We start from the raw sequence: 25,743 nt of genomic DNA on the forward strand, positions 1-25,743 counted from the left end.
CTTCGATTTGCAAGTTTCGTAGTAGCCCATCTGATTCCTCCAGGGCGCTCCACACAGATTACTAATTTGTAGCAAGGCGCTCCAGTTTCTTCACATATACCATGATTTATTACAATACTAGCGTTTACCCGCGGCTTCGCACGCGTAAATCATTAGATATATTGAATTCTCGTGGGAATTCCCTAAAATTACACCGTGATTTTCATTGTTGTTATATTATAAAACAAACATGCCAAATTTCATGACTCTAAAAACAGCGGGTGTTATGTCGAGATTTTATCCCTATCCCGTGAGAATATTGGGATAAAAAGTATTCTATGGTTTAATCCAGGATATAAAATAGCTTTTTGCTAAATTTCATCCAAATCCGTTAAGCTGTTGCAGCGTGAAGAAGTAACAAACATACTTACTCATTCACTCAAAAGCATTCACATTTATAATATTAGTAGGATTAAGATTCTACGTACGAGTGAGTCTTCCATTGTATGTTTTAAGTAGTGCACTCATAATGAAGAAGGAAAATGTTCGTAGGTATAGTCAAAAATAAATAATTATTATTTTAGTCAACGAACAGTGAAAAATACTTGTAACGGTTTAATCGGTTTACAACACTACGACATCTTTGTGTTGCCAACATGTTTTAAAGTCAAAGTCAAAATATCTTTAATCTTTATTCAATTTAGGCTATTTTATTATGTTTCTTTTTTTATATTCTGTTAAAAAAAAAAATTCAAATATTGAGTAAAAAAAAAAATTGAGCTATAACAAAACAAGCACTTATGAATGTCAAAAAAAAATACCACCGGTTCGGAAAAGCCTCTGTTGAGAAAATCCGGCAAGAAACTCAACGAGGTATATATTTTTTTAACAGATTTACAATGTTTGTAATTCTAGTAAACTAAACTTAAAATTTCAACTAATTTCTGGAAAGTTCTTACTTTCTAAATATGGCAATATAAAAAGTTAGAAGAAGATAACCGATTTAATTATTCGCTATCTCGGTCTCAGGCCCGAAACGGTATATTTGTGCATATGCAATAGTTGCTATTGTTAGATGTCATAGAGACTATTTTTGAAGATTTATCACATCTGTACTACGTTCCTTTCAAAGTCAAACTGACAATCATTTTCATTCTGACCGGCATATTTTGATTACTTATCTTGCTGCGTAGTCGTTGAGTTCGCCGGTAGTGGATAAAATTTGGTTCAATTATTAGTGATTATTATAGTTTGTTCGATATAATTTCAAGGTAATGTATTTCTTATTATTCAAAATTTTACTCACATGTAATTTTATTCTTATTTATCGTGTTATCAATTTGTTATTATCGGGTATCGTAAACTTTATTTCTGTTTTTTTATCGACGAAGCTTGCTTACAAAGTAGTCTATAAAAGTTCAAGGTAGTTCTAAGAGCTACTATTGCAATATTTCTGGTACTAAAATATTGTTTCAATTAGTAGCAAAACTAGTTCATATGCATGACCATCATAAATATTACACCCTTATATTTATAATATTACACCCCTGAATAAAATGGTTAGATAGAGAGACAGTTCTTTATTTAACAAGTCTATTTTTAAATCTACCTACTGTAGGTTTATCGTCGTGGTCTTATTGTAAGTCAAAAATAATAAGCAAATATTATGAAAAATAAACATTATTTGTCTCTTATTTGTCGTCTAATAAAGTTCTTGAATTTGACCTTGAACATTTACTGCTGTGTATGTACCTATACTTGGTTTGTGTAGGTATTTCTAATGTGAACAAAACAAGGTCAATTGTCTTAAATATTGATATTCCCCCATTAAACTATCTAAACATATTTACATTTCTTTATTGAATTGAAATACACTAGTCTAGTTTATATTAGGTACAATGATAGATAAGTAAAACGTTTAAAATCCTTGAATGTACCAAATCTGGCCGCTGAAGTTTAGTATTATAGTTTGCATTGCATTAGTTAATTACCTAAACGTTTAAAGTATAGATAGCTGAACATCTGGAATAACACATTAGGCTACTTTCTACCCAGATATACCTATGAAATCGGAATAAAAATGAATGTACCAAATCAAATGCATCATCAATTTAGTTAATTACCTAAACATTTAAAGTATAGATAGCTGAACATTGGAATAACACATTAAGCTACTTTCTACCCAGATATACCTATGAAATCTGAATAAAATTCCATAAGCTGGGATTACTTACAGACAATTTGGTGCAGGTGTTATGTAGTGTTTCCACCAGAGACATGCGAGGATGTGTTGCGGGGAATACGTTTTTCATTAACCAATAGAAACGCTTCATTTACCTCGCCTAGCTCTGCTCAGTTGTATTCACCAGAGATGTGCTGTGCGAGAATGTGTAAATAAATAATAAATAAATAAATATCATGGGACACTTTAAAACACCAACTGACCTAGTCCCAAACTAAGCAAAGCTTGTACTACGGAGACTAGGCGACAGATAAACATACGTATATAGATAAATACATACATCTTAAATACATATTAAACATCCGATTCTATTGTTTATTTATCTCTATATGCATAATAATGTAAAATAATAATAATTATTATTATAAATAAATATTAAACCTATACCCTACTTGATAATGATAATGCTAATATTATAAAGGGTAATCTATAGGATAGGTTTCTTTGAAGAGATCACTCTTAAGCGATAAGACCACCGGCCGCCTATTGCTTACCTTGTAATTTTCTTTCTATGTACCTGTTTCTGTATTACTTACTATTTCTACCTAGCGTTAGTAACCTAGAGGCCTAAGATGGGATACCTCAAGTGCCAGTAATTTCACCGGCTGTCTTACTCTCCACGCCGAAACACAACAGTGCAAGCACTGCTATTTCACGGCAGGATTAGCGAGCAAGATATGGGGTAGCAATCCGGGCGGACCTTGCATAAGGTCCTACCACCTGTAACACTATAATACCACGCGAAAACAACGTTAAACTTTGACAGCAAAAGACAGATGACATTTGAATTTAGTGTTACCAGTGCAAGAAGTTAGTTCTATTGATTTTCCGCAATATGGCGAGGTTTTTCATAATTCTGGTCAGCCTTTATAAATAAACGTATTTTTGTTTTGCTTTTCTAACAATAGATGTCGCGCCTGGACGTGGTGATATTCGGAGCTACGGGCTTCACCGGAGCCAAGACTGTAGAGGAGATGGTCCGGATAGCCAAGAAGTACCCCGGGCTGGCGTGGGGCGTCGCCGGACGCTCGCAGTCCAAGCTGGAGGAGCTCATGGCTAGCTTGGGGAAGAAGACAGGTCAGTTCTAACCCTTAAGATCACTTTAACCATGTCGGAGCTTCTAGGCAATGCTAATTCTTGGGGCCCCCTTGAAGCTATTTGAAGATAATCAGCAAATTTCAACTTTATTCAAATTAACTGACAGCGTGCGTCGAAAGGCGAATTAGTTTGGGAAAAAACGCGCTTATGAAAATAAGATTCAGTCATCATCATCATCAACATATCAGCCATAGGACATCCACTGTTGGACTGTTGTCCTCCATAGAACTCCAGTTGCCTTGGTTGGAAGCCGGCCTTCATCCACCGTGAACCTGCGGCTTTAACCAGGTCATCCCTCTATCTCGTTGGACGTGCTACGCTGCGCTTGACACGCGGTCTCCATTCGAGAACTTTTCGGCACCAACGGCCATCTGTTCGCGGTGCTATATAGTAAAATATGGTCTGTTCGTCAACAATAAGTCATTATTTTCCTACAGACCATTAAGGGCAACACACACAGAGAGCGGGCGCGGGTCGTGCGCGGGCCCGCGACGGGCGTATTTGCATGGCGGTATATGGACGCCTTCACACAGAACGCGGGCGCGGGCGCGGGTCGTGCGCGGCCCGCGCCCGTCGCCCGTCGTCACAAACAGCGCGAGCCGAGCGCAGTGTTACCAACTCTCAAAATATTTATCCCTAAAGCTTAAGTTAAAAACCCTAAAACTCGTTTTTAATGAAAATGTTTAGTTACTTTATATTTGAATATTTCGCAAAAAAAATACTGAATCGAAAAATCGTCTTAGTAACCCCTAATGCTTTTAATTTAAAAGACCCTACACTATAGGGTTGGACTATGGGTGGTACCCAAAAAAAATTTTTTTTAATTTTCATTGTACCATTTTGTTAGGATAGTTTTCATAATAAGTATATCTATGTAAAATTACAGCTTTGAAGCATCGATAGTCCCTGAGCAAAGCCGCGGACGGACAGACAGACAGACATGGCGAAACTATAAGGGTTCCGTTTTTGCCATTTGGCTACGGAACCCTAAAAACCGTATTCATGCGCAGTAGCTAGTTCATTTAGGCGAGAATAAAATTTATTTATTTTATTTTTTAATTAATTGGTAGGTACTACAGAAAATCTGTTATTTTTCCATTGACTAGTATAAGCTTATTCCTGTCGATAAAAAAATCAGCCACTATTAAAAATTTCATCGATCACCCATCATTACATAAATTGGATTTAATTAAGTAAGTAAATAAAGTTGACCTTTGTGCGCCAGCGCGTTTGTCGTTTTCCACATATATCTCGCGGTACTGTATAATTCTGTGTCGAGTTGACAAAAATGTATCTATTATTGGTTCTAGAACTGTTTTAATTTGTACTCCAAAAGTCGCCAGATACCTAAACCATTTCTGTCGTCAAAACTTTTTTGCGGTCGCTAAGATTTAAGCAAAAGTCGTCACTTCTAGGGACTAAGTCACTAATCTGGCAACATTGATAGCCGCCGCGGCCCGTCGCGGGTCCGACCCGCTCTCTGTGTGAATACAACGAACCGCGCGGCTCACGCGGCGGACACGACCCGACCGCGCACGCTTTCTGTGTGTGTTGCCCTTTAATCACTCGCTCTTGTCTTTAGTCCGGTTTTATGATATCATAATACTATTATAATGATATTATATCTGTAATCTGTAATGATTAGGTGTCTAAAGGTTACTTTTAGTACCGAAACTAATAATTGTAACAGAAACCGAAACTTTATTCGAGGGCTATGTTGATGTATATTTTTACCCGACTGGCCGAACTGCGTGGTAACACTCAAAGAGTTGGATTGATTTCGATGCGGTTTTTTTTATGTCAAAGCGAATATCCTTACGGTGGTTCTTAAGTAAATTCGATAAAAATCGGTTCAGCCATTTTCAAGATTTCATACATTGAAATGATAATGTAGGGATTTTCAACTTTTCCAAGTTGGTGTAGGTAGTGCCGCCAGAGTTGAGGTCACGCACTCAAGAACATGTGATGTCATGTAATGACAGCAGGATTTTGATATTAACTCATTCATTTCATTTTTCATGTACAGTCACCAGCATTAATATCTGCCACAGCGGAGAGTGCAAAAACATGACATGTCCTTCCGGCCCTAAAAATAGAGTCGTATCACATATTTATGCACGCTTGTTGTGTCAGATATAGGTGCTGTACTGTAGTTGTGTGTGTTCATTCACTTCAACTCTCGCGGCACTACCTATAAGGTACCTAGTTTCCTTTTGAGGTATGGTCCCTAAAAATCTCTTGATGATAGGTATTTCTTTCTGTGGCTTGCGATAGACTGAAGCAAGAATGCAATGAGATAATTCGGATGTAAATACTTATATCGTGGGTGTATTTGCCTTTCGTATATAAAATATAAAATGGAGGAAGTTTTCCCGTTGCGCTCGTGTTTAATTTTAGAGCCGTCTGGAGAAGTAACAAGCTTAAAATAAATCTGTAACAGCCGGATCGACTTTGGTAGTTTATCGTCTGAACACCCATTTATTTTGTTAAGATAACGCCTTACGCATACGCCATTATTACACATAGTCTGCGACCCACTTGCGTCTGAACTCCAGAAGTTCCAGAATATACCAATTTAGAATGTAGAATACGAAAGCAAATATCGACAAATCGCTACTTATCTGAATGCGGTATTTGACAACTCCTGAAATTGACATATATCTTAATATTATTATAAAAATATAGATATACAGATAGTGTTTAGCGAAGAGAAAATTTAAATCGGTTGAAAATTGGATTTATAGTGATTTTTTGAAAAATCGATATACCTGTCTCTTTCTCAAACGCTTTTCTCTATGCAGCAAGTATGGCGGTACTGGCGTGTGACGTCACATGCCAGTATGTCTTTCTCTGTCCAATCTTGAATTTCAAACCTTTATAACTTTGTTATTTGTAAAGGTAGCTTAAAAATTGTTTTTCTATTCGATAACATGCATTGTGTAGTTTTAATTTATAAAACATATACAAAATAGTCAAATACCGTATTAGGACATAAAATTTTCTAAGGTAAATTCACGCCAACTTACGTAAGTTGAAAAACATGTTTTTTTGTTTGGGTAGATATTGTGTTGTTTTCTGTGTGATTTAGGGCAATGGAAATTGTGTAACTAGGGTAATCCGTTTAGAAGTTATTAGGGATTTTCAATAGTGACAATTTTGACAAACGTAAAATTTTGTTTGTTTCTGTTCTGTAAACTTTTGTATTGTAATAGTTGTCAGTTATATTGTTTTGTTTTGTAGAATAAGTTTTTTTCTATTACGGGCTATAGGTACTACAGGTTTGGTGTACACCCCCCCCCTCCCCCAGTCACCCCCTGCACTTAATATTAACTGGCTTTGCCCTGCTTAGGCTAGCCCGCGTGTAATTCGGTTATCGCGCGCTGTTCCCTCGGGAACTGTGAATTTTCCCGGGATAAAAAGTAGCCATAAACTATTTCTATGCCAAAAATCACGTCGATTCGTCGCTCCGTTTCGACGTGAAAGCCGGAAAAACATACAAACACACACACTTTCGTATTTATAATAGTAAATGACATTAAAATAAAAAAATAATTAGTTATTATTAATTTATATTTCCGTTCTTCCCGTTTCATTTTCAACAATAAATCAAACAACTAGATACGAGTGCCATAGTTGACAACCTTAGAGCGACCGCCGAGCGTAGGTATGAAGAGTGAAGTACATACAGGAGATTGCCTTCTGAACTATGTGTGTTTGTGGTGTCGATATCTTTGCATACTATTTACCATAATAGTTTCATAGTCAAACACGAAACAAACCGTCGCTTACAATTCTTCCCTCCCACAGGGGAAGACCTCTCGGGCATCAAGATGATCGTAGCTGACGTCACAGACGAGCAGTCCATCAAGGACATGTGTCTCCAGGCCAGGGTGGTCGCTAACTGCGCCGGCCCGTACCGGATGTACGGCGAGCCCGTCGTCAAGGCGGCGGTCGAGGCGAAGACGCATGTCGTGGACGTCAGTGGGGAGTCACAGGTGAGGCACAAGCAAGTCTTCAAGTCCCTTTTTCCACAGTGGCGTAGCGTTTTAAAGAGGGGGGGGGGGCACATTTAGGGGGCGGCAAAATACCATAAAAATTTAATGATATGTGTGAAGTTCTCAATCCGCACTGGGCCCGCGTGGGAACCACGCCCAGTAGTTGGCATCTTTATCTTATGTCATTAGCAATAGGGTGTCGTCTACTGGGCCTTGGCATTAGCTAGTCGAGCACTCGGACGTTTACCTTTCCCATGTTTAATTCAGGAAATAACGTCAGATTTTGACGAAGGTTTATCAAATGAAAATTAAATATTGAAATCAAGTGAATTTTCGTGAAAAAAGTGATTATACGTCTAGTTAAAAGAGCGCATTACAGATGAATGTGTTATTGATGCGATCCACTGGGTGTTTATACAAGAATTTTGATAAAAACGGTTTGTTTACACTTTATATAAATTGGATTGATAAACCATAACCAACCGTTCGCCGTCGCGTGTCACGTATGCGCTTGGCATTTCTTTCCTGACACTTTCCGATTACGGTCATGGCATGATACAATGTAGTGGGCAGAGACCTTTACGTGTATACAAACCGGCCAACTGTTTACACTGTTGCTGTAGCTGGCTCTCTAATAATTAACCTCTATGACCTTTATTTTGTACCGATAAAGTCTTGCGCTCGCATAGCAACGACTCTCTTTCAATGCAAAGAGATCTTATGTGTATAGGCATAGTGCACGCCCGACCATGAACAGAGTTGAAATGAATTCCAGTACGTAATTAGGCTATTTCGAGTTCTATAACAAAATGTAGTCTGTTGCTGCTTGGTTGGTATTACCGACTAAGAGCGTTTTCAGATTAACCGATCCGTTTTTTTCGTAGCGGATGCGGATACCAATATCGGGGCAAGTAAAATGTATGAAATGGGTTGTCCAAGAGACAGCGGTGACAGAGTTTCTTAAAAAAAACTGTTATGATATATACTACTAATGTGCTTAAGAGATTGTCCATTAAATAATGGGCTTGTAGCTACAACAAAAATGTACGCTCTATGAATTATAACCACAGGAAACATGGAGAAACTCATGGTTTTAAAGAGTCCAGGGGACGTAACCATGGCAACGCGGTATAGGGAAAAGTTGATCGACCCAAATATGTACCTGTGATCAGATATCGGATCATGTTTCATACATTTAACTTGTCCCGATATTGTATCGGCGTCCGATACCGATATCGGATCGGATGATGTGGAAACGATCTAATGTCCGACGAAGATTTTAATCATCATATCAGCCATAGCCATACGAAGCCAAGCCCTCTCGTTCATAGAATCAGAGAGGAGGCCGGCCGAAGTCGAAGGCTTTAATGAGTCTGTCTTCCTAATTCCTCATCAATTCATTCAGCCTCATCTGCAGGGCTACTACGAAACTCGAAGTTCTTATCCAACCGTCCCTCTCGCTCTCGTGTTAAATAGTATAATTGTCAGAGGGACCGCACGACACGAACTTCCGAGTTTCGAGTTTCGTAGTAGCCCTGCTGCACTTTTGGGTATTGTATTGGGTAAATGGGTGATGTAGAGATCACGGATCAGCTTTATGTAATAAAAAAAATCCAGTACCGCTCGTGTGACGTAGAATGTTGTCATCACACTTGGGAGGAAATAGATATATAAAATGATGTGATTATAGGACAATAGTTATTTGTGTCACAAGGGAGCAAAATGGTGTATTTACGGCGAGGGCGTACATTGAATCCAGAATGTAGCGAAGGATTCTACAATAGAATCCTGAGCGTAGCGAGGGATTATAAAGTAGAATCCTGAGCGTAATGAGGGATTCAAGTGTTAACGCCCAAGATTAAAATAATTTTGCTTCCGAGTGGCTCATACAACTTTTCACACCGAGCATTAAGAAACTTGAAAAAAAATAATCTAAATATTATTAGAACAACCAGCATAGAAAATGGCGTGGCTTTACAATTATCAACTTCAAAAAATGGCATTTGCAATAAAACACTTAGAAAAGCCTTGAACAGAAAAGTTGCACTTTGCCCCCTCTCGTCAGGGAGGAAAAGTTACTTTTCTGAAGGAGAGGTGTGAAAAAAATATTATTTTTTATAAAATTTGTCAATGCGGGCTATTGTTCTAGTATACTTAATAAAACGAATACACAAAATGCACATAGTTTGGATATAGTTTGAGACCCTGGTAAGTTTTTATCCCGGAAAAAAATATAATTCCCGCGTTCGCGCTGGAAACGAATTCTTCGCAGACGAAGTCTTTGGCAACAGTTAGTTTTATGCTGAAAATAAAATAGCAATAATAAATAAGTTTGGGTAGGTAATTATTCTAATGGTATAAGTAAAAAATATTTATGCAGATTTATCAAAAACATAACTAAGGCCGGTTATTGGCGAGAAGTGCATCATAAGTTCTCGAACAATCCGATCCCACGCCGTGCAAACAAAGGTTCAGATGAATCACTTCTCATTAGGAATCAAACTGCTGATGCAATACAAGCGCTATAAAAAAATCTATAGGTACCTTACCTAAGAGCATCGTGACCGATTGATTAAACGAACTAAGCCCACCAGTATATACTTCCCACTGCTGGGCACAGGCCTCCTCTCAGAATGAGAGGGCTTGGGTCGTAGTTCCTAAGCGGGCCCGGTGCGGATTGGGAACTTCACACCATTGAATTGCCTAGCAGGCTTGTGCAGGTTTCCTCACGGTGTTTTCCATCACTGTAAACGTCGAGGTAAATTTCGAATGAAAATTCATGTGAATTTCGAAAAACTCGGAGGGGCAGAGTGGGCTCGAACCCGCGACCCTCTCGAGAGCCAATAGGTCAAACCACTAGGCCACCATGACTTCTAACATGACCATGATTCGCAACGCGTTTATTTCCATTCAGACTATTATTATCCTAGACACTATAACAGTTTAGTACTGGCTTAGCTTAACTGGCTTGGATGTCCTTGATATGAGTCACTCGACCAAATGTTTCCATGTTTTGTAAACCATTACATCACTATTCGGTACGGTACTTTATACAGCTCGTAAAATGTCGTTATTTTATGGAATGTCCTGTTTACCCAACGGTTTGTTATTATTAGGTTTACGTGGGTATCGAAAATACAAACTGAGACATGGATGAATAGAAAAACCACAAAGAGACCAGCGCTGGGTATCGAACCCAGGTCCTCAGCATTCCGTGCTGCGTGCCATACCCCTACACTAACCACTGGACTGGTTTTTCTGTGCATGTCTCAGTTTGTATTTTCGATATGGTTTTACGGGATGACCGTAAAAGTAACAAATTTGGAGTTGAAATAAAAAATACAAAAAGACTCCAAAAATGTACATTTTGCTTAATGGATTAACTAATGTAAGTAATAGAAAATTGTGTATGTATTTAGATATACAATTAATATTATTTTTTCAATTCCCATTATAATTATGTCTAAAACTGTAATAACATTTTTAAATAACATTTAAACGACTGTTAAAATGAGAGTGTAACTTGCCATGCATTGTATACTTGCAATCCAACTCACTGTACTTGTTTGTATTTCTCTTCTACCCACTTTGATTTTGTTAGCACGACCGTTTGCGCATTTAATTTAGTTCTTAAGAAAAATATGTTTTCTCAGTAAGTGATTGTAAATCTTATGAGAAATAAATAATCTTAAGGGGCTGTTTCACCATCCATTGATTAGCGTTAACCGACGGTTAAATGTGATGCCGTCTTCGTCTATTCGAACAAAACAAATAGAGACGGCATCACACCTAACCGCCAGTTAACACTAATCAATGCCCGTGACATACGGACGGACGGACAGACAGACAGACGGACTTGACGAAACTATAAGGGTTCCGTTTTTGCCATTTTGGCTCCGGAACCCTAAAAACTAAGTACTTTACCCCTTACGTTTCGTGTGCAATTTAGGCAACCCGGTGGGAATCAAGTTACAGCGCCACATCATGTGTACTGGCGTATTACAAAACTCGAAAATCGAAGTTCGTATCTTACCGTCCCTTTCACTCTCGTATTAAATAATACCAATGTCAGCGGGACGGCAAGATGCGAAAGTGTCTGTTTTTGTCGTTCGATGATTATTATTTCCTTGCAGTTCATTGAATTGATGCAGTTGAAGTACGACCAGGCGGCTAAAGACGCCGGCGTGTACATTATCAGCGCCTGCGGATTCGACAGTATCCCCAACGATATGGGACTCGTGTATATGCAGCAGAAGTTTGACGGTAAGCGATATAAATAAATATCATGGGACACTTAACACCAATCGACCTAGTCCCTAACTAAGCAAAGCTTGTACTATGGATACTAGGCAACGGATCAACATACTTATATAGATAAATACAAATTGTGTAATATAGATAAATATACAAATATCTGCTCCGGCCGGGAATCGAACCCGGGACCTCAAGCTTTTTTTCTAATTTTCACTTTACAACGAATTGCATAACAACAAATTGCTTTAACTTTGAGAATATAACTCAAATTGAATAATATAACTTTTAAGTAACAACGAAACGTAAACGAGTGCTTCGCGGAGCTCCTATTTCGCATGGTTGAGGCACCTCGTGCCTTGGTGAAATACTAACCTAACCTATTTATTTACCTACACAATATATACGTACATTTAGATATTCAGATTCGAGAAAAGAAAAACATAATTAAGACCTTAACATAAGTATGAGAACTAAATGAAAAATAAAAAAATGTTTGTTGGGATATTTTAATTCCGGTTAGATAAGTACGCGTTAAATCCCTATTCGCCTTGGGCCTGCGTGAGAACTACAGTTCAAGCCTTTTCAATCTGAGAGCAGGCCTGCTGTGGGACGTATATCTACTGGAGACGGGACGAATAGAATTTGTCGATTATTTTTGTTTTTATTAACATTAATGTCTTCATTTCTAAGTCTTTTGTTTGTTGCCAGGCACTTTGAACTCTGTGGAGTCGTACATAAGTTCAGATTTGCCGCGGGAATACCAAGCCGAGGCTAAAGAGCGCGGCGTTATCAACTACGGCACATGGGAGTCTCTTGTAAACGGGTAGGTTGTGTTTTGTCTTTGAATTTTTTTAGCTGGTGGTGGGAATCGAACCTTGTTGCTCGTCATTCTGTCAATGTGTTCTCGTAACAGTTATTTCTTTTCAAATTATTTGCCAAATCAATTGGTAAAAAATTGTACGATATGGATGCACGTTCCTATAAAACTTTGTGTGAATATCGAATGAAAGATATCGAATGAATTGGGAGAATCTCAGAAATATTTTTGTTTATAATTTCAAGATAAATAATTATGAAGCTATTTGAGAAAGTAGGTGAAAATTTACCATACTTCCCGTTTTACAAAAAAAAAAAACAACAAATAGACCTTTACAGATTACAGGAAATCATAATCATTAAAAGACTAGCCTGTTTAGACTCCGTCCGTGTAGAATTCGTTAAAACTATCCTATGTCCATCCCCGGGACTCAAACTACTTGTGTACCAACCCAATTTCATCTAAATCGGTTCAGCGGTTTTGCAGTGATAGAGTAGCAAGCAAACAGACTACAAAACTTTCGCATTTATAATATTTGTGAGATTTTTCGTTGATGATTTCCTTGGGTAAAAATATCCTACTTTGTTCAATCTCTGAAGAAAAACACTTTAATTTTAATTTTTTGTTGAAATTACAGTCAAGTAGCGTATTGTTTTGTTTCCAGGTTGGCGCACTCCAACGAGCTGGGTCCGCTGCGAAGGAAACTGTTCCCGGAAAAGCTGCCCACTTTCAAGCCCAAACTGCAGCCTCGGTATGTGTAATGTAAAAATATTTATAAAAAACCGGCAAAGTGCGAGTCGTACACGCCCAGGATAGGGTTCCGTAGCCATTACGAAAAAAACAAATAATATTTTTCCAAGGATTTCGTATTGTGTACTGAATCTTCCAAGTTTAGATATATTTTATACCTTAGGCTGCTATTTAATTAATTCTCAAGCAATCTTAGCTGCTATAATTTTCCTTGTAAATTTGATATTAAATATTTGTTTTTTTTCAAATTTTCCCACCCAACTGTTTAGACGCTCGATTTCAGTGAAAATTTGCACTTTAAAGTTGAAAATTTCGCAAAAAGTTCACTGAATAGAAAAAATATCTTAGCACCACAAATCACCCCCACTTTACGTCTGGGAGGTTTTTTTTTTTTAACTTTTTTTTTATTGTACCACTTTGTCGGCGTGACTGATGTCAAATTACAGCTTTCTAATACTAACGGTCTCTGAGCTTACCCGCGGACAGACAGACGGACAGACATGGCGAAACTATAACGGTTTCTAGGTGACTACTGAACCCTAAAAAAATAGAGGAAAACATTTGACTTTGGCATTGTATTTATTCCTTATTCCCCAGCTCCGCAATCCACAAGCACGAAGGTGTCTGGTGCGTACCATTTATGGGTACAGACTCGTCCATAGTGTACCGCACCCAACGCTGGTTCTACGAGAACGATCACAAAAGGCCCGTCCAGTTCAAGCCCTACTTCAAGCTGGGGGGGTTAATTACCACCGCCTTCGCCGCCCTGGCTGGACTTATACTCTTCTTTATGTCCAAGACTTCGGTGACCAAGAGACTGCTGCTGAATCATCCTAGGTAAGTCATAATACAAGTAATTTATCGAATCAGGCGTTACTTTGCGGAGGTCCATATCAATGAACTAAAATAATTACTTTGCTCACCCGCGACCTTATGATAGCTACGTTTTTGCAAGAAATGTATAGTGAACGGTTGTGTTGCTCTTACGATGAGCTCTGCTTTTGTTCGAAGCGCCTCAGTGTGTCATTTGTGTGTGTTCTTCCATACGTCGTTATCGCGGAGGCAAAAACGATTTGACAGTACTGAAAGATTATGACAAATAAGCATAACAGAAGTGACACTTAAATCGAGCAACATTTTATGCCTACGAGCTCAAAACTTATTAACTTTATTTCTAACATTAGATCTCCATACTTGACTTGATTGATAATACATAATTAAAAAGATTAACTACGCAACCGCAACGCAAAGTCTTCAGTCACTTTTCCTATTTGACATTGTCATTTATTAATTATTCGTAATAATAATTGTGTTCACAACATAATTACCGAATGCTTTAAAAATGCCGCGAAGGAAAAAAACGTGCGATGAATTTGTGGAGTTGTGGATAAAGGATTACCCCGAATTACAAGCTTGCGATAAAAAAATATATTGATCTAAGTGCAACGTTAGTTTCCGTCAAACAAAATCTTCTGTGGAACGACATTTCAACTCGCAATTTTAACTTCTTAGATGCTTAGAATTTGTAGGCAGAATATATCGGTTTTACTAAATATACATTCTGTTGTATCTATTCTTTAACTGATTTGTTTTTGCTCCCGCGATAACGATGTATGGTTCTTACAGTGTGGAGGTGGAGGAACTGCATGAACATACCGCACCTTTAAAATTAAAGTGAAACAATTCGAAATATTCACATTTCCAAGATATACTTTAAATAAAACACAATATGGTTGAATTTTCGCGATGGAAAATTTCGAATTATTTCAGTTTAATTTTGGAGGTGCGATACATTTATTGCATAAAAGTAGCTATCATAAGGTCGCGGGTGAGCAAAGTTGTTTCAGTTCATTGATATGGATCTCCGCAAAGTAACGCCTGATTCAATTGGGTGTCCGCATATGCTTCGCGACTTTGGACAAAGTCGTGTACGGTCATTGGTCAAGGGGTATAATTCATTGGCCACCATGGAACCATTCATAGTCAAAATCATAGTGACTTATCACGCATTTTTAACAAGTAATATTTAATGACGTTTCACGAGAAAAGGTTCCACGGTGGAATACTTACTTACCCATAAAACGGCTCCAACCTTGCCCGTGTCAAGCCACATAAGGATGTTTGATTCTATGTTTCCTTCTGGGCTGCCACGTATTCATCACAAATCCATTGCGCCTTAGCACCTCCTGAACATGTGTCAGCTGTTCAACAAATTCAGGGTCACAGATCAAATGCCCTATTTTGCAACTCACAACGGATTCCTGTTGCCAGATTCTTCTCGTTCGGCTTGGTGACGCGCGAGGGTCCTTCGGAGAATGTGATGAACAACACCAAGTTCCAGATCCAGCTGTTTGGGGAAGGATGGGAGCGCGGCGTGGATGTGGAGGCATCCAAACCCAACAAGAAGGCTGTCGTTACGGTATGTATCTATACTTTATCTTTATCTATATTTAACGATCTATATGCAACAATATTGTAGCATGTACAGTTGCTATCAGATATTTCGGCCGCCAAGGTGTTCAAAAATATCGGCACATGCACTCTATTATTAAGATTCATGTTTCAATATTTTTGATCTCCTTGGCCGTTTCGAAATATCTGATTATATAAATATTAGATTTTGCCCGCGGCTTCGTCCGCGTGGAATTCGGTTATCGCGCGCTGTTCCCTCGGGAACTCTGCATTTTCCGGGATAAAACTAGCCTATGTCACTCTCTGGCCCATAAACTTATACCAAAAATCACGTCGATCCGTCGCTCCGTTTCGACGTAAAAGTCTGTCCGCAAACACACACACACACTTCCGCATGCAACCTACCATTTTAATTGTTCTACTATGTAATAATTAAACGTCTCATTATTCTAATCGCAGGGGACGTCTATTTTACTGTTTCGTCCAGAATTGTTTTAGGCACAGGATAGAAAAATGTTGTTATACATAAAGTCGTCGTCGTTATAGAATTTTGTAGAAAAAAGATTTTGTGCACTTTTTCACTAGGATTATTATAATTAATTACTATTCCTACTAATATTAGAAATGCGAAAGTCTGTGAGTAGTTATGTGTGTGTGCGTTTTTTAGGATTATACGTGCTAATATAAAAAAATATAAGTATATATATATATTTTACCAGGTGAAAGGCGTCAACCCGGGTTACGGAGCGACAGTCACCGCTCTCTTGTTCTCAGCCCTAACCTGCTTGAAAGAAAGTGACAAAATGCCGGGAACGTGAGTACACTGTCTGACTAGCGTAGAGGAGGTTGCTTTGGGTGTTTACCACACCAATCGATCGACGCCATCAATCGATGGTAGAATGGATTGATCGACATCGATCGACTGTTTCTACTACACCAATCGATCGACATTAAAGCGTAACATCGATCAGCTCTTCATCAATCGTTTATCGACCGGTACCAGTCGATCAACAAAACCTACCACGCCAATCGATCGGTGTCGATCGATATAAATCGATGGCATCGATCGATGATCAATCGATTGGTGTAGTAACACCCTTCGATAGATTAATAATCGATACTGATTGGTTAACACCCAAGGTAAGATTTTTATACTATATTTGTTTAAACTACATTCTCTAAGTACAGGGTGTCTCTGACATGGGCCTTTTAATTCAAGGTTCGATTCTACTCACAAAACTAAGCTACTTTTGTTTCGTAACATTTTCAAAAAACTTAAATTTAGATCATTTATTGATCCTCAAAAGTTTAATTGTTAAATCAGTGTATCGGACATGGCGGTGTTATCGCTGTCTCTTGGGGCGGGGGCCTTGAAACAATTTTTGACATTTATTCGACATCTCTAAGATAAACATTTATCAATGTGCCGTCAATTTAGTATTGTACCGCATACATTGAAAATTACATTTAATTTTTATGAAAAAAAAACAAATAAACAGTGGTCATATTTTTGAAAAGTAGCAGAACAAAAGTAGCTCAGTTATGTGAGCAGAATCGAACCCTGGATTTAAAGCCCCATGTGGTCAGACACACCCTGTATATTATTTGACTGTGAGGATTATAACATTACAGTGTGATATATTTCAAACTCGCAATTTGACTTGTCAACAACCAAGCAATTTAGTTATATAATACAAAAATGACACTTATTAATACAATAATTCAAAGAGCATCAGCAGCATACGGAAGTAGTCGTGTGTTCCGAATTATTACGATGGGATATTATTATTTACTACATCTCTACTTGTTTGCCTCCTTATGTAATAAGAAATCATATTTTTTTCATAATAGGTAATATTGGGCAAAGCTCTGCGCAGGGGGCGGCACTAGCGCAAACCACCATGACAACGTCAGTTCTTTTTATATTTTATCTACACCCATATAGTAGATCCTCAATTATGCGTTCAAAAACCATAGATAATGAAATGACCAGCATTACGACATTGGATTCTATTATGAACACGGCTGTATCGTAATGAGATTTCATACATCATTACAGCACCGGGGGGGGGGGCGACCACGTGCAGCAGCACAGGACCCCTATTACGATACAGTTGCATAAAATACTATTGTCACCATGATGGATCATGACCAAAGAGTATTAGTTCCTATAGAAATGATGACATTAGTAACAAAATAACATGATATTTACATCAGTAGTAACGACAGAGCTATATTTCCAAAGATTTAATTGAAATAATATGATGTTTATTATGTGGGTATGGCCATCCTACGGACATTTAAGATACTCAAAAAACTGTATACGGTTTGTGCTAATGCTGCACTCTGATGGCAGGAAGTTGCAGTAATATTGCTTTTTTTTTTTTTTGTTACAGAGGTGGAGTACTAACAACAGGAGCTGCGTTTTCCAAAACGGATCTCATCAAGAACTTAAATGAAAACAATCTCACATTCGAATTCCAACTCCAGTAACTTTATATACTAAGTTAATTAATATGCTATATTTAGAAATTAACGGCTGCGGGTCCACTAGAGCTGTTTGAGTTAGCTAAGCGATCTGTGACGAAAAACATACACCAAAAGCGAGTAAAATCAAGTACAGTTAACAAAAAATATTGTCAGCATTAAAGCTTGTATATAATTGCGCTGTGAGATCTTGATAAAGATGCACAATGTGACCCTAAAAGGGTTTCTTTTTCCTCTTGAGGCATGAAATCAATGGTGAGAGCTGCGCTAAGCGAAGCTGGGAAAATGATTCTATTGCTGTATTATTTCCTCGCGAAACTCTGGTGGTGATGCAGCTTTATTATTGTACAATTTAATGCATTTACTGTCTATTTAATTGTTTATTTTGTAAGGGTTTATGTTGGTTTTAACTTTGATATATTCTATGTAACTAATATAATGTTTGAAACCTTTGCGATTTTCACTCATCGACATAATACTGCTCCCTGGTCCATAACACATTAATATACGAGTTAATTAAATAACTGAAAATCAGAAAGTAGTTTCTTCAGAATCGAGAGTAGAATCTATCCCATAAAAACATTAATTTGGAATGAGAGCCAAGTTCAATATTATGATGCCATATCGAAAATACAAACTGAGACATGGATGCACAGGAAAACCAGAAAAAAAAACCAGCACTGGGAATCGAACCCAGGTCCTCAGCATTCCGTGCTGCGTGCTATAACCCCTACACCACTGCTGGACAGGAATCTAGACACGAATTTTTCCTATACATATCTCAAGTTGCTTATTTTTACTTTGCTACTTAAGGTGGCACGATTTCCATACTAATTTATTTACACAATCATGAGCGCTTGAAAGAATAATTTGAAACTAAAATCACATCTGTTGACGTTTATTTTGTTCTTTATTTGAGGCATTTTTTATTTATATAAAGAAAGCTTTTGATTAATAGCTTAATCTAGATTATTATTTTAGTTAATTTTTGTCAATATGTGAGTGGACGGCGACAGTATCGTACGCCAACGGCTCGGTTAGTAGTGTGCGTTTCAGCTACGTTGCCAACTCGCCGACAATTCGATGCTAAGCGACGTTGCCAGATTGCGTTTGATTTGTCTGATCGAAATCACATTCCCATTTTGAAGCTCGTTTATCTTTTTTTTAAATATTTTTGCTGGCCATTGGTACAAAGTCCGTCAGTCAAAAGACTGAAGTGCAACGAACAAATGCATTGCCAATTCTTAGGATTTCCGACAGAAATTAGGAAGAAAATACCATAACATGAACGTATTAACAAATAAGTACGGAAAATTGCATTAACGGATTATAAATTAGTAGTGATAAAATCAGATATAGGCTGCATGGCTTGTGGCTTTTTCCATAAAATAAAAAAAAAACATCAAGTCAAATGTCAAATTCGTCAAGTCATAATTTTTTGTTCGTTTGTTGTCATTGCTTGTCATGACATTGTAAACTAATGGAGTAAGTATTCTTTTCCTAAATTAAATTATCGTAATTTGTCCTCGAAATTGACGGGATTATCATTATCTATAATCTATAATGTGAATGCAGTTATATTTTCAAGTATTGAACTGAATTATAATTTACATTTGAAACTATGAAGCCACGAACTTTGCGAAAAAATTACATAAAGCATCAATACTCTGGTCTCGAAAAAGACGCATTATAAGGAAATTAAAAAGTAAGTACAGTAGAGGCTGAGTACAACATATAACTTCCACCACCCCCGTGGGTACCGTAGGAATCGGCCGAGGGATAATATCAGAAGATGGGCAGCAGCGTTTTCCAAGCAACCCCACATCATATACTTACTACGCTCGCCAACCCGCTTATCAAACGTGGCGAGTACCTATTGGCAACACGGGAAAATATGGGGAAGGCCTAAAGTCTCAGTTTCTATGACCGTAGGTGTTTAGGACAGATTTTTTTACTGGTTTTTTTTCCAAGTCCCCAGCCCTTGGTAGCGGACTAACTTTTGAGCCTCATATCTCGGTAATTTCTGAGTTCAGAGAAAAGCTCATTTGACAAAATATGCTTCTTCAAAATATGTTTTATTTTCATAATAAAATATTTAATTACAGAGTGAAAAACACTGTCATAACATACATTGTCGGCTGGTAAGCTGTGTACGAGACTGCCACAAGACTGGAAAAGTGGCGTGAAAATGCAAGAGGCACTCAGCAGTGGTTGTATGTGGGCTAATTTAATTGACTGATGTAAATAAATAAATAAAAACTGACTTAGTGATGGACTTTTTTATTTGTTGTTCAATAGAGCCTTCGATTACTACCCAACCAATTAAATTTGAAATAAAAATAAACAAGTCTAATTTCATATTTTCACGTGTTTTTCATTGAAGGAAAATATCGTGAAGAAACATACACACACCTGCTAAATAATTAATGGTGTGCGCTATATTTCAATTCACACTGGGCCTGCGTTGAAAAAAACGCCCAAGCCCTCATTGTGAGAGGAGGCCTGTGTACATACACGTATAGGGATAATGATTATGGCTAATTTTCTCATAGTATGTAAACTGTATTGTAAATAAAAAATAAATTAACAATCGTTGAGTTACGGTCAAGGAAACTGAGTCACTTACCAGGGTGGAACCTATGTGCTACTAATGTCATGTTGACATCCCATACACCTGCCAAAGAAATCACAGCGCAATTGAATATGAAAAGGTTCCACTTGGGTTCCACTTTGGTACGTGATTCGGTGTCCTTGACTTTGTAAAGGCGAACTTATCCCTCGAAGGGATCTCTACCAAGCAACCCTTGAGTGGATTCTTCTTCTTTCTGTGCCTCTTCCCATTATTTGGGGTCGGCCCTCCTCGTTCTCATGCGCCAGGTCGGTCGATCCTGGGTTGTCTCCTCGTTCAACTGGGCCTGTTTCAAATCCTTTGATATGGTGGACCACCATGTAGCAAGCGGGCGACCTCTGCCTCTCTTGTTGTCCGGTAGTGCGAGAGCTTTCTTCACGACATGGTCGTCGCTGCGTCTCATGACATGTCCGTACCATCTCATGCGAGATTCCCTAACCTTGTCTGCAATGGGTGCGACCTTGTAACTTCCTCTGATGTGTTCGTTACGCACTTTATCGAGTCTCGTTACACCTGCCGCCCATCTCAGCATCTTCATCTCATTGACATGGAGTGTCTGTTCATGGCCTTTTTTGATCGCCCAGCATTCAGCGCCGTACACCATAGCTGGTCTCACAGCTGTTTTATAGACCTTGCCTTTGGTCTTTATCGGCATACGGTGGTCACAGAGCACACCTGTGAGCGCCCTCCATCTCTGCCAAGCTACATTTACCCTATGCGTCACGTCCACGTCCACACTTGCGTCCGCGGAGAGGACCGAACCCAGGTATTTGAACTGGCTTACTTTCGGCACTGGGTGTCCATCGATATAAATTGTGGGTGTTATCTGCTTTGTGAGGCTATAGTGGCACGGCAAGTACTCGGTTTTGCTTCTGCTAATCCTTAGACCGTTGGATTCCAGGGCATTTCTCCATAGCTCTAGGGTGTGTTGCAGTTGTTTCGCGCATTTGTCAATGAAGACAATATCATCCGCATACAGCAAGCACCATGGCAGGGGGGACTGGATGTCTCCAGTGAGCTAGTCCATAACAATGTTGAACAATAAACGAGGTAAGAGCAGATTCCTGATGCACGCCAACTTTGACGTCGAAGGAATTGCTTGTACCAGCTAGGCTTCTCACTCTCGTGCTCACATTGTAATACATATCCTTTACCAATGATATGTAGCACTCAGGTATTCTTTGCGATCTTATAGCTTGCCAAACTTAATCTTACAACGGGTTTGAACCCGAACTTCCTAAGCTGTGGGTAGCAAAAAGTATATAATCACTGCGTTTTGTGGGTAGGGTAAACTCTAGCCTTATGCAACTAGGCCAATCTGCTCTTTGATCATGAGAGAGAAATTAACAAAGACTTCTGTTTACAACAAATTACAAGCATGTGTGCGAAAATATCTCCGTCGAAACTGCAGCGATCATGTGAAAGTATTTTCTAAATTAAAATACATCTGAAACTTGGTAGGATATATCACAAATTTCACGCTATTGGCGGTATGTACATTATTTTATAAAAATATCCATGATTTCATTCCTAAAAAAAAAAATACGTGGAATTTGCACACTAACGTATTATATATTCTGTGCTAACGTCATCTACTGGCGCTGTAGTGCCTAGCTTTGGTGCTTAGCTGACCGTGACAAGCGACCTTAGGTAATCGGCCCGCTGTCACACCGTACCACACCACAGTCGATTGATGGCGAACTGTCGAGCGTAATTCGCGTTGGAAATTGGACAATATTTTCGGATCCTTAGCTTTTAAGAACCATCATTTAAACGACTTTTTAAACAGTTTTCCCGAGAATAATCCACGTTTATGTCGCCAACCAAGATAAACCTTTTGTTTTCGTCACTTAACCTACTTAGAAATAATTCCAATCTCAAAATCTCCATTTCCAGTTCTATACATTACAATTATTATAAGTTTACAATTAATTATTTCTATTGCACAAAATTCACAATGAAATTGAGCGGCTGCGGTGTGTAGGTCGCTCCGTTTAAAGGTACCGATACCGGTTGATAAGTACTTACAGAGCGACGCCACCGTACTCGATAGATGTCCGGCAGTAGTAACTAGCTAGCCCATAGCCACACAGCCCTACGCGCTCAATCTCATGCTTTCTGCACCAAATTACGCTACAAGCTAGAACATTTGGGTCCTCAGTGCGTAATAACAATTCCAATAGTGCAGTTTTACCAGTAATCGAACGAACATTTTGGTGCAAGACTTAATCAATTGTGATTTATTACTTATTGTAGTTATTAGCTTATTTGTTAGTCCGGATTTGGTCGAGGTGAGTGCGTCTTCAAGTTTGGTGCTGTGACAACGTTGAACCTCCGTACGGAGACACCCTCCGGCCAGTTTGCGACATTTTTGACAACTTCCACCTTACCAGCTGGCAATTAAAAACCACTGAGCAAGCAATCACTTGATCAAGGCGAAAAGATGAATATGGCCTCTAGTCACATTGAGTTTAATACAGGTAGCATCCTTGATGGTGGGAATGTCAAAAAAAATACCCATGGTTTTTATATATTTTTTTGTATAGAAAAGTCAATTACTTATAAGAAACTAATTTCAATATTTTTTCTTTTATTATTGCATTCAAAATAGTTTGAATAGTAGAATAGTATTGGTGAGTTAATAATAAAATAAAAATAAAAAATAAAATAAAAATCATTTATTTCAGACAATTAAATCCATAATTTGTTAGTAACAAGGTTGACTTATAATACTATGTTAGTTAATCATACTTAATCAAATATTAATTTAAAATTATAATTCATTTACAATAATCATTAATAAAATTTAATTCACTAAGTATATAATTATCATTACTAATATCTCTATTATCATTACTAATGTTTGCTGCTCGCTAATTAGGTCTTTGCAACTCCTCGACTCTCTTTTAATTTCACTGACCTCGGTCTCCAAATTCAAAACAACGTCAACCATCCTTTCAACCGCCGCCGCCGTTGTTGTTCCCGATTTTTGCTTCGCTGGTGCCATTTTCAACCGTTGTTTTATTTAATTTTTGTAAATATGTATGTAAATTTTTCGATAATAATTATCTATGTCACATATTACGTTTTTAAATACTTAATAAAACGCCATACAAAAAATCTTTCTTGTGGAAATTTATAGAATTTGTGATCACTGTTTTTGCTATTGTTCTTCTAGTTAACTACGCAGCAGATTTCGTAACGCATATTTATTTATTTTTGCTTAATAATGCACGAATAAAGTGGTGGCAACAGGATGAGCTGATGCTGCAGCCAGGATATCCAGCACACTTTAAAAAAAACAATATAACAAAGTTTAAAAAACAATATAAAAAAACCCCCGACACAAAAAACGCCGCCTAAAAAGACAACTAAAAAGTAAAAAATAATTATGCACTAGGTACCTAGCCTTTGGCCGCGACTTCATCTGCGAAGAGTTCGTTTATCACTATCCCGCGGGGACTATGCAGAATTCCCGCAAAATTAGCCAAAGTTAATTTAGCATACCTACCTAGTAATATTTTTTTATCTATCTAAGCGCAGTCAGTGTTGGGGGACCACTAAGGTTAACAGGAAACTAAAGTACGTATGTTGTATTTTTAAAGTGCCTATTAACCTTAGCGGTCCCTACGCTTAGATATGTAAAAATAATTAGTATTCTAAGCAACTAAACTAGATACCATGTTCGGATAGGTATTGCGTGAAGTGAATGTACATGCACCCTAATCCCCATCGTATAGTTACTGATCACAACAATGTTATAAGTAACTAAAAGTCGCATTAATCTCAGAGTGGGGTGAATGTAACTATTACTACCCTCGTAGAACAATAAAATAAATTATTTAAAAACCTTAGCCTGTTTGTAGTGTAATTAAAGTTGAAACGTTCACTAAAATGTAAGCAATTGTTGAGAATTAGTACCAATACTGCCGCTAGATGGCGCTGTCCCTAAAATAAACTAGCTAATGACATTCCGTTTTAATTCACTGAGAAGGAGTGCGTCGCGAGCCTTCACCAGTTCAAAAAACAGTCAGTGCAGTGTAGTAATTTAATAATATATAAATAGTGATAGTTATAGTGTAAGTGAATGTGGTGCAGTACCAGCAACGGACATCGAGGTACGAACATTTGGTCCTATTCGAGTCGGATCGGGTCGCGGACGTTAAGTGCAGTGTTGTTAGCGTTATTAGTGCAGTGAAAAGTGGACCGTATTGGATTGCATTAAGGACTAAAACTGAGTAAGATCGTTTCAATTATCTCGTTAATGGACTTGTCGTAATTTTGTTATTTGGCCGCTCTGTTCAAAGTAATGTGTCAAAGACTTGTAAAATTTTAAGAAATTGCTCTGTGGACTTAGAATAATTCGTTAACTTAAAACACTTGTAAAATTTTAAGAAATTGCTCTATGGACTTAGAATAATTCGTTAACTCAAAACACTTGTAAAATTTCAAAGAATATTTGAGACTTAGAATAATCGTGAATTGTGGACTTAGAGCGATTGGTGTTTAGAAAAGACTTGTCATATTTTAGTTGTGGTTAGGACTTAGAAAAGTTGTGCTGAATATCACTTAGCAGTTTTAACAGTGAAAAAGACTTAAGACAATTGGGTGACACTTTATAACGGCAAATATGGAAGACTTATACGTATTACAACTAAATACTTTGTCACTTATTGCTAAAACCACAACTAATCTAAAAAAATGTCCCAAAGCAAGGCTGACAAAAGGATTTAAAAGGAAGGTTACAAAACTTAGATGTTATTGGGATACATTTCAAAAAACACATAGAGATATTATACAGGCTTCTACAGAAAAGCTAAGGGCGGAACATGAATACTTCAGTTCAGAGATATTTAATCAAGGAGAAGAAGAATACCTTAATGTTAGGGGAGATATTGTGGATCTTTTAGAAACAGTGCACAACTAATTAATAACCCGGAAACACAATCCTTGGTTCAGCAGTGTCAAGATGTAAGGCTACCAAAGATAAATATACCACTCTTCAATGAAATTACAATGATTGGGGGACATTCAAAGGATTTATACACATCTCTCAATTCATGAAAAGACTTCATTGAGC

At 37.9% G+C, this 25,743-nt stretch overlaps 1 protein-coding gene, 1 long non-coding RNA gene and 1 pseudogene across 2 annotated transcripts; 2 read left to right on the forward strand and 1 right to left on the reverse strand.

Moving 5' to 3' along the window:
* The first annotated feature begins 1,139 nt into the window (after nucleotides 1-1,139).
* LOC141433883 (saccharopine dehydrogenase-like oxidoreductase) lies at nucleotides 1,140-18,484 on the forward strand. The gene is made up of 10 exons (XM_074095976.1): nucleotides 1,140-1,250; nucleotides 3,130-3,298; nucleotides 7,127-7,314; nucleotides 11,448-11,577; nucleotides 12,277-12,391; nucleotides 13,050-13,136; nucleotides 13,733-13,972; nucleotides 15,407-15,554; nucleotides 16,267-16,361; nucleotides 17,944-18,484. Exons 2-10 carry the CDS (start codon nucleotides 3,130-3,132, stop codon nucleotides 18,038-18,040), a joined length of 1,269 nt encoding a protein of 422 aa, XP_073952077.1. The 5' UTR covers nucleotides 1,140-1,250; the 3' UTR covers nucleotides 18,041-18,484.
* A 994-nt stretch (nucleotides 18,485-19,478) lies between these two features.
* Nucleotides 19,479-20,305, forward strand: LOC141433897 (uncharacterized). Its single transcript, XR_012451981.1, has 2 exons — nucleotides 19,479-19,739; nucleotides 20,140-20,305. It is a non-coding gene; the product is annotated as an uncharacterized lncRNA (long non-coding RNA).
* Nucleotides 20,306-21,833: 1,528 nt separating this feature from the next.
* LOC141434422 (GDP-L-fucose synthase-like) overlaps nucleotides 21,834-25,743 on the reverse strand; it is a 13,869-nt pseudogene continuing 9,959 nt past the window's right edge.

This window comes from Choristoneura fumiferana, chromosome 13 (genome assembly GCF_025370935.1).
Source record: "Choristoneura fumiferana chromosome 13, NRCan_CFum_1, whole genome shotgun sequence".
Lineage (NCBI taxonomy): Eukaryota > Metazoa > Arthropoda > Insecta > Lepidoptera > Tortricidae > Choristoneura > Choristoneura fumiferana.